Source organism: Pimephales promelas, chromosome 19 (genome assembly GCF_988280905.1).
Source record: "Pimephales promelas chromosome 19, fPimPro1.hap1.1, whole genome shotgun sequence".
In the NCBI taxonomy this organism is placed as follows: Eukaryota; Metazoa; Chordata; class Actinopteri; order Cypriniformes; family Leuciscidae; genus Pimephales; species Pimephales promelas.
The window spans coordinates 26,981,300-26,992,509 of NC_142787.1; the positions used below are offsets into that span (position 1 = coordinate 26,981,300).

Below are 11,210 nucleotides of genomic sequence, written 5' to 3' on the forward strand. Positions count from 1 at the left end.
CTACAAGGAAGAAAAGAAATAGTCGAATAAACTCGTTATTTTTGTTTGTTTTTTCGCACAAAAAGTATTCGCGTCGCTTGATAAACATATAGTACCCAGACCAGAACAAAAGGGTTGTACCAATCGCTTTCAGAGTTTGTTTTGGGTCCATTCCTATACCCCAGGGGGTAACACCTGGTCTCGGGGGAGAGGGGAGATATCTTGAAAAGACATCACCCTTGGAGGAGAACTGGATTCTCCTAAGTTCTCAATCTTTCTCCTATTTCCAATAACTGTAATGAAATTAAGACCATTTTACCAATCGCACTGAGACACTTAAAATGATACCAAACATGAAAAAGGGAAAACCTTAGATTCACAAGCAAAGAACAATAAACACCTATCACCCAAATCTTTATTGGGGCATCTCCCACAACAGAAGAACAGGCGTTGTTTTCTTGTTCTGCCTGTTCTGCTGCTGCAGGAATGAAACAATTTTACCATTCGCGCCAGAAGTATTTATTTTGCCCTTGCATAACACAGCTGGAGGCAGGAGGTTTGTGAGATTTGAATGCCTGAATGAGCTCTGGAGGAGAGAAGATATTGTGCAGAGTCAAGAACCACAACATGGGGGGAAGATATCGGGTTGGGTCAGTTGTGTGGTGCCCTCTGTCCCTTTGATCTCTTTTACTGATTAGTGAGTTTTTATTGGTTTACTGCAGTTTCGAATTCCTAAATTCAGTCTTAGGAAAGTCCTTCCTTACACCTTGATGTCTTTCCACCATGGAAAGGCAGCATTTCTACATTTTTGGACACAGCCACAGTGTTCACTTTGACACTTTGACACATCAATACTGGCCGCTGTACCTTAGTGAACACATTCAGGAGTTTTAAAACTAGGGTCTGTGAACCCCCAAGGGAAATTTGAGAATAAATTTACTTTCAATGTAGTTCATTTATTTATTTATTTTTCTAGAGAGTTTTGTCCTTGCCACTGTTACCTGTGGCTTGCTCACTAGTCACAAAGCTGTGGAACTGCTGAAATGCTAATAAATGTAATTAATTAAAAAAAAGATTATCTTGTATTTTAATACAGGATTAAGAAATATACACTGTTGACAAAGTTTAAACATATATATTTAAATATTTAAATACAATAAAAACATATCATTATGTAGGATGGAAAATAATCCAAGACTTTTGAAATTAACTTTACTGTGTTAACTTTCACCCCTTCTTTTAACCACAAGAACCATTTGGAGTTTGCACTATTGGGCTGATAGTGATCAAGGCCTGTAGGCCAAGATTTGTGTACTTTGGGGATCAATGAATTGTCACAACTTTAGAACAATGGGGGAAGTGTAATTATCTGATTGGTTAGTTTGAATGTCTCACAATTGGATTTTAGTCACATGGTCAGGAAAAGGTTAAAAGAAGACTGTAACTGTTGTTCTGTCTCTTTTCATGCTCTGCTCTTTTTATGCTATGTCTCTCTCCCTTTCTTGGGGCTCTCTCCCTTTGCCTCCTCTTTTCTCTCTCTCTCTCTCTCTCTCTCTCTCTCTCTCTCTCTCTCTCTCTCTCTCTCTCTCTCTGGTAATATTTTACATATCATACAGTTGAGCAATGCCACTCAAGTTCTCTTCACTTTGATTTGTTCTGGGGATTGATTTGTAATGATCTAAGCCAATCATATGATTGTTAGTTTTACTGTGTTAAGCACTTTTTGGTTAAGCATATATGGCCTTTGACCTACACATCCTCAGTCTGCATTTATTTGTACATTTAATGTTGAAAATACCCCTTACATAAAATATCTCAACATCACTGGTTACTCTTCTACTTTGTCATACATGTTCTGTCTCATTTATTGCGTGAGTGAACAAAATTCTCTGCCTACGTTCAGCTAAGCAGAGAGTTATGCCCAAAAGAAAAATTCATTTACCCATAATCCCCTCCTCCTTTTACATTGATAATGAGACATGATGTCCCGCACACTAATCTACCCTGAGTTGTACTCAGTTCCTCACAGTAACACCCCACCGGCTCGGACACTGGACAATCTTCAGGACACAGCAGGTACGAGCACAGAGGTTAGCCAAGGGATTCCAGAAGGAGCACAACAACTTCAGAGCTGAGGCATCTCTTCCTGTTCCTCATGGAAAAGTCTGTTCGTGCCACAAGCGGTTTAAACGTGGACCTTCTAATCCAGAGCAAACCTTTGGTGCATTTCCACCCGAAAGCCAGAGGAATTTAAGAGCTGATTATACAACGACGCATAACAGTTTCTCCATTTATTTCTCCCATTAAGAATCTCTTTCTAGTTCCATTTGTTTTCTAGGGAGAAAATTCAGGACATCCAAGTCACCACAGGTCCGTGCGCACTTGCTTTTTATGCTCATCTGTAAAGCTTTTTAATTAGTGTTCTTTGTATTTATATTATTTGTATTTAATTTGCTATTGGATTTGAGGCCTACACTGAAACAAATGGTATAGAAACTATTTTCTCTCACATTGCTATAATTACACTGAAAAAATAAGTTCTGAATCAACATGCACCAATTTTCTATATATCTAATCATGTATTGTTACTTCAATGCGCTCATTGTTTCTTAATACATTGTTTAAATTAAAACATTATTAGCTAACTGTGTGATTTGTATAAGTACATTTCTGAAATGCTGCTTTTAAACAATATGTTTTATGAAAAGCGCTATAGAAACAAATGAGAACTGAATGTAACTGAATTGAGAAATTTTAAGGTAGAAAGACTGAAATTGTAAAACGTAATCTTTAAGTACAACTGTTTTATACTGTGATGCCAACATTACAGTATTAGCATAAAACGTTTACATCTCCATAATATCTACACTTGTATTTTTAATTATTTGGATAAACATATCTGCTAAATTATTATATTTAAATATTCAGATATGTTGCAAAGTAACTGTTTTATGATTGCAATATAATTTGAGTGTGATAAATGCAATTTCAGAGGCTATAAGTGAATTTTTGACCAACATGACTTATCTTTATATTCCCACAGACACATTTTACAACCCAGTTATCAGAACATTGGGTTATAAACTGTATTCCTCACGTGAGTTGTAATACCTGTGATATTCCCTATAGTTGCGGACATCTGAGCCATGGCCTTTTCCGACTTGCTGGAGCAGGTGGGCAGTACAGGACGCTTCCAGATCCTGCATGTCACCCTGTTGAGTATGCCCATCCTGATGATGGCCAGCCATAACCTGTTGCAGAATTTTGTGGCCGCCGTGCCGCCGCACCACTGCGCCCCCAACGCCAACCTCTCAATATCCTCCATGGGGGACATGCTGCGGGCAACGGTGCCCCTGGGCCAGAACGGCCAACCGGAACGCTGTAGACGCTACGCACATCCTCAGTGGCAGCTCCTGAACAGCAATAGTTCAGAGAGCCTACGGGAAGAGGAAGAGATAGAGATGCAGAAGTGTGAGGATGGATGGTACTACAACATGACAGAAATGACCTCTACTATTATTAGTGACGTAAGTGTTAAATGTCTTATTATTATTATTATTATTAACAAAAAGTTTGCTTTCATGGTGACATGTTAATTTCAACATTTCATTTTTTTTTTTTAAATCAAAATTTGTGTCTGTTAATAGGCTATTACTTGCACTGTGAACTAACATAAACGCTGAACTATATATCTGAACTATTGCTACAATAAGGTATCATTTGTTAATGCATTCGCTAACATGATGTTAGCGAATGCATTAACAAATGATACCTTATTGTAAAGTGTTACCCAAAAATGAAATAAAAAGTACCATTTGTGCAATAATTCAATGAAAATCATATATTTGCAAGTGTGCTTGTGTGTCTAAATACTTTTTTGGGGCACTGAATGACCTCTGCTTGTTCACCAAGTAATAAGCAAAGAATGGAAAGTTTGGTAACACTCAATTTTAAGGTGTTAAAAGTAGTTACACGTTACTACATGTACTTGCTATAATAATAACTATAAGTTATAAATAACTACAGTACACCTAAACCAAACCCTAATTCTATAGTAAGTACATTTAGTTAATTAAAATTACACAGTACTATTTGAGTAAGTATTACGTCACCTTAAAATAAAGTGTAGCCGTATGTTTTTCCCTGTGTTCTTTTAATTAAAATGTTGATTCTTTTAGTGGGATTTGGTTTGTGACCAGCGTGCGCTAAAACAGATGGGTCAAACTACATATATGGGAGGTGTCCTTGTGGGAGCAGTGCTTTTTGGGGGACTTTCTGACAGGTTGTGACAGCTTTTACAGTTAAACATGACAACAACATCAAAAAAACCAAACATCTGATGGAAATGCAGTAGGACACCAATTAAATTCCCATAATCTGTTGTAGATTTGGCCGGCGCATTTTACTGCTGATCTCTAACCTGATGATGGCGGTTGGAGGAACATGTGCTGCCTTCTCTACATCCTTCACCATGTTTTGCATTTTCCGGGTCTGCTGTGGCATGGCCCTTTCTGGTGTGGTGCTCAATTCGTTCTCTCTAAGTGAGTATGGTGAATAACACAGCTGTGGATCAGAGGTTGGCATCTATTCAATCCATGTGATTTACATTGTATTTGGTGACATCTAGAGGAGAAAAGCATGAAGTTTCATTGTTGCTTCTCCTCAGTTGTGGAATGGATCCCCACACGCGTGCGGACGGTGGTGGGCACAGGAACGGGCTACTGCTACACCACAGGCCAGCTGATCCTGGTAGCCATCGCTTACTGCATCAGAGACTGGCGCTGGCTCACATTGGCCGTCTCTCTGCCCTTCTATGTGTCCTTCCTCTACTCATGGTGCGTCTTCTGCTCATGACGGGTTGTACTAAACAAAGTTGAAAAGAACAGCATTTATTTGAAATAGAAATCTTTTGTAACATTACTGTCACTTTTGATCAATTAAATGCCCCCTTTCTGAATAAAAGTGTAAAAAGCGTTGGAAGTTGGAATGAAAAAAGTAGCAGAATCTATGTGCAGCATTATTAAATAACAAATCAAAAAAACTTGAACGGAACAACCACTATACAATAGCAATCATAGAGAAAGAACAACTAAAAATGGGCAATAACACTGGAGCTAAATGGGATGATTAACCAGAGCCATGAGGGGAAATTTAAAACCATGTCAACAGATAAATTAACACATGAAACTGAACTGGAAACAAAGCTAAATTAAACACAAAGTCCTACTCAAGCAAAGTGATTTTTGTGGGCTTGGGCTCTAGGTAAGTGGAGGATTTGGGTGCTGGCCTGAGGAGGATTGGAGTAGATTGCAAGCGGCAAGTTAGTCTGGGGCATGGTTATCTTCCATCGCCTACAAGAAAAAAAAAAAAAACAGGAACCTTACACAATCACAATATGTCTATTAAAGGGTTAGTTCACCCAAAAATGAAAATTATGTCATTAATCACTATTAGTGACGTAAGTGTTAAATGTCTTATTATTATTATTATTAACAAAAAGTTTGCTTTCATGGTGACATGTTAATTTCAACATTTCATTTTTTTAAAATCAAAATTTGTGTCTGTTAATAGGCTATTACTTGCACTGTGAATTAACATTAATAAACACTGAACAACATTTATTATTAAACGCTGTAAAACACGTCCATTAGTTCATGTTAGCGAATGCATTAACAAATGATACCTTATTGTAAGTCCTACTCAAGCAAAGTGATTTTTGTGGGCTTGGGCTCTAGCGGTAAGTGGAGGATTTGGGTGCTGGCCTGGGGAGGATTGGAGTAGATTGCAACCGGCAAGCGGCAAGTTAGTCTGGGGCATGGTTATCTTCCATCGCCTACAAGAAAAAAAAAAAAAAAACAGGAACCTTACACAATCACAATATGTCTATTAAAGGGTTAGTTCACCCAAAAATGAAAATTATGTCATTAATGACTCACCCTCATGACGTTCCAAGCCCGTAAGACCTCCGTTCATCTTCGAAACACAGTTTAAGACATTTTAGATTTAGTCCGAGAGTTTTCTGTCCTTCCATTGAAAATGTATGTACGGTATGCTGTCCTTGTCCAGAAAGGAAATAAAGACATCATCAAAGTAGTCCATGTGACATCAGTGGGTTAGTTCGAATTTTCGAAAGCATCTAAAATACATTTTGGTCCAAAAATAACCAAAACTACAACTTTATTCAGTATTGTATTGTCTTCCGTTTCTGTTGTCAATCCACATTCACGAGTCCGCAGTGACGCTGATGACGTCTATCTGGTGCGTATGTGTATTTGGTTTCAAATTCATATGGCTGGGCAAAAAAAAATGCAAGTCTTCCTCCTCTCGAAATCCTTAGAAAATGTTTGCGAAGATTGTTTTGTTTACAGTGTGCGAGTCAATGTTTATTTTTCTCATGTTTGAGTTTTTGTCTTCTGCAGGTGGTTCTTAGAGTCTGCTCGTTGGCTGGTCCTGACCAAGAACTCAGAGCAGGCAGTAAAAAACCTCAAAACGGTGGCTCGCATAAATGGACGCCGAGCAGAAGCCGATAAAATCAACCTTGAGGTATGACTTCATGTGGATTGTATCAATTTCGGCATCCTCCGAGTCATTCGGTGTGCTTATTCTGTTGTGGCTGTGCATGCAGATGTTGCAAGAGTCCATGAAGAAGGAGATGGCCTGTTCACAGGGCTCTTACAGTGCTCTAGACCTCCTGCGCACATCCAATATGAGAACTATCACCATGTGCCTTAGTGCAGTCTGGTCAGTCACTCAATCCTACCCTTTCATTCATTGACAACCCGCATTTAAATCATACCACACTTGGTGACCTTCGAACTGTAACATCTTAGGTTCTCAACCAGCTTCGCCTACTATGGCCTCTCCATGGATCTGCAGAAATTTGGGGTCAGCATTTATCTTATCCAGATTATCTTTGGAGCGGTGGATATACCAGCCAAAATCTTGGTTACGATATCCATGAGCATGTTAGGACGAAGACCATCTCAGTGCGCAGCTCTTGCACTGGCTGGTGTAATGATACTCATTAATCTTCTGGTGCCTTATGGTGAGAATTTGAGCCTGGTTAGCAGTAAAGCGCAATAATAATACAACTGCAGTCTCATTGTCACATATGTTCACCACAATTTAGGTTTGACATTCATATGGCTGATCATGGAGCAATGTATTTGTGACACTCATGTTTTTGAATGTGCAGACATGCAAGTGTTACGCACCAGCCTGGCAGTGATTGGGAAGGGCTGCTTGGCTGCGTCATTCAGCTGCTGTTACCTGTACTCTGGAGAGCTTTATCCTACGGTCATCCGGTAATTAAATCCTAAACAACAAAGAACTTCCCTATGATTCACAGCTTAATTGCACTTGTCCACAAGGCCGCAAGCATGTCTTGAACATTAGTGGGGGTGGGTTGTAATGGTCTTTTTATTTAGAGGAAACAAATAATATATTTTTAAAATTGATTAAATGGAATAAAGAAAAAGGTAGAAGACCAAGACCAGTAACAGAACAATAATATTTATAAATATGTTTTATACAGTTAGGTTAGCTACAATGGGATTAGATTTCGGTCACAATTCTGAGCGCGCAAGATCACATTTTGAGCGCGCAAAAGGGCATTTCGCATGAACTGAGTTTTGCGGAGAAACGTTCGTCTCGCAGATAAGAAAATATTTCGAGCTAACGAAAATCAACTTTGCATTTAAAATAAGTATTACTTAAGTATACTTTTTTTTTAGCTTATTTTTAATCAAAATCAAATCGTACTAATGTCCCAGTGTTTGCCACACCTCAAGTGGTAGTTTTAACTTCTTTCTGAACTGCAAGTTATGTAATTAACATTAGAGAAACATGAATGTGACTGAACTGGGGTCTTAAATGTTACACATTTTCAGAAATGAAGATGGACAGACTTTTCCCCTTTTAATGAAATAAGTGTGTAAAAACGGTTCATCACTCGCATCCGAATAAAAAAAGCCATTAAATAAACATTGAAATGCAATGTAATAACATTAAAATAATAATCAATCTACTTCATATGCTTGGAATTTTTTTAAACAAAAACTTGCTTAGCGTGCGCAGAATTGTGACCGAAATCTAACCCCATATGCTACTTGCACTGGAATTAATGTTTGGTGTTTGTGAATCCCTTTTAGTTAAATCCCACCTTCTTTGATTTAATTGGTCATGTCAGTCAGCTGTTAGACCGCTGACTGCAGACCAGCCTAAAAATGTCACTTATATATATATATATATATATATATATATATATATTCTAATTACAAATATAACAGTATCAATTTGTCCATTTCTAATTTTGGGGGGAGGGACATATAATTTGTTGGTTTTTGACAAGCAATAATAGGAATCCCAGAATCCCATACTATTTTCCAGTGCAACTGACGTCAACGTATGCAATGTTTTGCTGTGTCCTCTCAGTCAGACCGGAATGGGATGGGTCTCCATGATGGCTCGGTTTGGAGCAATGGTGGCCCCCATGGTGCTCCTTCTGGGAGAGGATTCCCAATGGCTACCTGGTTTAATCTATGGAGGGGCTCCAATTTTAAGTGCGATCTTCGCCTACTTTCTCCCAGAAACCCTTGGACAATCTTTGCCTGATACTATCCAGGATGTGGACGACAGGTGAGCCTGTGCACAGTAAAAAAAAAGAAAAAAAAGTTGAGTTTAAAAACATTTAAGCCACCAGCTGCAAAGCATTTTTGAGTTCACTCAACTTCAGTGGTCAAAGTTGTGCTAAATCATTTTTAAAGCTTTCTAAACTTATTAATTAATTATTTCTAAAATAGTTAATTTTACCTTTCTCTGTAAATTCATTTACCAGTCCAACTCAAATTGCTCCATGATCCAGTCCAGTCCAACTAATTCATCTACCAGTTGATGAGCTGGCGAAAAACAGCAGATTCCTGTTTCGCTGCCCGAAATTTTTTCCATCACAGCAGTCAGAGACTCCCAAAATAGGCTGTCTTTAGATATGGGGGCATCCAGCAAGAAGGTCTTGTCTTTTTCTTTGATGTCCTGTAGCGTATCTGGGCGTATCCTGTAACTATTAGTTACATAGTTTTTATAGGTAAAAGTTGTGTTTAAAAATTGTCCACTCAACGAAACATTTTAAACTTAACAATTTGCAATTGGATTTTTTGCAGTGTGGTGGCTTGATACACATTCAAGTTTGATCAAACATAATGCAATTGATATCGCAAGAGAATGTTACTGTATATCACAAGTTAAAGTGCAAATAAGCAAAGTTTGTGTAAATTGCTAACAATAACATGTTTTTCAACTCTTTTCACTTATTATAGAGGTTTAGGACGGACAAATTCCAAAAGATTAGCTGAAAAAGAGGATTTGGCCAAGAAGGATCCCAGTTGTGTCCTCCTGAAAGAGTCTGCCTGAGATGGTCACTTCACTTCAATAAATGACATTAATTGAGATGATCGATGCCATACCGAAGAGAACTCAAGTGTTAATATGATGGAAACAACCAACGGCAGTATAGGGGGGTTTCTTTGAATTTGAACTTGTTTTTCTGACTGCAATTAATGTAAGTTAAAAGTATTATTTACTTGGGCAAAGTGAGAAATAGAGCTTCATATGGAGCTTTCTGCTCTTTAGAAATATTTTGTGTGTGTGTGTGTGTGTGTGTGTGTGTGTGTGTGTGAGAGAGAGAGAGAGTGTGGATTTTTTGTTTTATTACATGATGATGCAAAGAAATAAAGAATACAAATTGTTGATAAATGTGGTTTGTGTTTGATAATATTAATTTGATAATATTTATTAAAGCTATGTAGTATGCATTAAAATTAATAAATATAAATAATTAATTATTTAATTTAATTTAATGTGGTGCTGTTATTTAGCCTGTTGGTTCTTGGCATATTACATCATCTCTCCGATTAAATTATTTTGTATTGAATTAAATTATTTTTTAGAGACAGAGTCGTACACCTCAATTACACATCTGTACCATTTGCTTTACAGGACATATGCTCTCCATTACATACTATTTATCAACTAGTGAGTTCTAACTATGGCATGTTTGGTCTTATTTGACAGCTTATGAACTGAACTGAACAATAGAGATCTTAAAGTATCCTAATTTACAATCTATTGCAGGTACTGTTGCTTAAACATGCATTAAGAAGAATATGTTAATGTTCTTCTCCCCCCCCCCCTCTTGATCACCATCCACTTGCCTCATCTTTTGGTTTCCTGTCGGTCAGTTTTGGTGTTGGTATTCCACTCATCAGAGGAAAGGAAAGGTAACTGTTGATCTGAGAAAGGCTTTAACCTTGCCACTCCCGAACACCGGTGCTGCATAATGTTGAAGTCTCTGTGGTCACTCTCTTCCCTGTGTGATCATTTCTCTCAATAGTCGTGGGATAAATCTTGACACTTTTCTTATGTTTCCTAAGACAGTCACAACAACTGAGAAAAAAAACAACAACAAGCAGACATGTTACTAAAACCCTTTTAAATGTATAAAAATGCAAATCTATTCTGCCTAGACCAGGGGTCTCAAACTCAACTTAACTGGGGGCAAAGTCTGGGTCAGGCGGGGCGTATCAAGTAGCTATTCCACAAAAAAAAGGAGCACAACTGATCCAATCTTCTCAAAATGTATTATTTGCGTTTCTTCTTAACTGTTCCTCTGACTTTGTTCATTCCTTTCTGTACATGATTGGTTCTTCATGAGCTGTCCTTCTGATAGTTGAAGTTAATTTTACAAACTTTTGTCTTTTCCTTATAACACATCTTTGCGATACTTATATTTGCTCATGTCCTTATACAACGCATTAAAATGATATTAACCTTCTTATCAACCTGTTGAACACATATTACAAGCTCAAAATGATTATGCTCACATTGTTTTAGAGCAGGGGCTATGGAGCATACTGGGGTCTCCAACACGTCGCTCGCGAGCTACCAGTAGCTCGTGGCCTGATAGGTGGTAGCTCGCCAAGGCGCCTGGTGACATATTTTGCGCGCTCACGTTTGTTTTTTCAAAAGTAGGCGCGCGCTCATAATTGAAGCGACGTGCTCATTTTTTCCAGGCGTGTTGTACTTCTTATATTGTCAATGGTTGTACTTCGCGGCCATAGACGGTGTTCGCGGCTGACAGCAAAGCCAACGTAAACTGTCACGAGACTATGGTAGCCCATAAGGGATAAAAACGCGGCACACGCAACGACGGGCCTCATTAACAATTAAGCTTTAAT

General features: G+C 38.2%; 1 protein-coding gene and 1 long non-coding RNA gene across 2 annotated transcripts; one reads left to right on the forward strand and one right to left on the reverse strand.

Annotated features, from left to right (window-relative positions):
* Nucleotides 1-1,973: 1,973 nt before the first annotated feature.
* slc22a6l (solute carrier family 22 member 6, like) lies at nucleotides 1,974-9,729 on the forward strand. The gene is made up of 11 exons (XM_039693972.2): nucleotides 1,974-2,349; nucleotides 3,109-3,506; nucleotides 4,158-4,261; nucleotides 4,366-4,520; nucleotides 4,646-4,814; nucleotides 6,399-6,522; nucleotides 6,605-6,720; nucleotides 6,810-7,024; nucleotides 7,175-7,283; nucleotides 8,413-8,616; nucleotides 9,294-9,729. Exons 2-11 carry the CDS (start codon nucleotides 3,126-3,128, stop codon nucleotides 9,385-9,387), a joined length of 1,671 nt encoding a protein of 556 aa, XP_039549906.2. The 5' UTR covers nucleotides 1,974-2,349; nucleotides 3,109-3,125; the 3' UTR covers nucleotides 9,388-9,729.
* On the reverse strand, nucleotides 4,917-6,399 carry LOC120494677 (uncharacterized). The gene is made up of 2 exons (XR_005625876.2): nucleotides 5,663-6,399; nucleotides 4,917-5,330 (listed from the first exon to the last, which is right to left on the reverse strand). It is a non-coding gene; the product is annotated as an uncharacterized LOC120494677 (long non-coding RNA).
* Nucleotides 9,730-11,210: the final 1,481 nt, after the last annotated feature.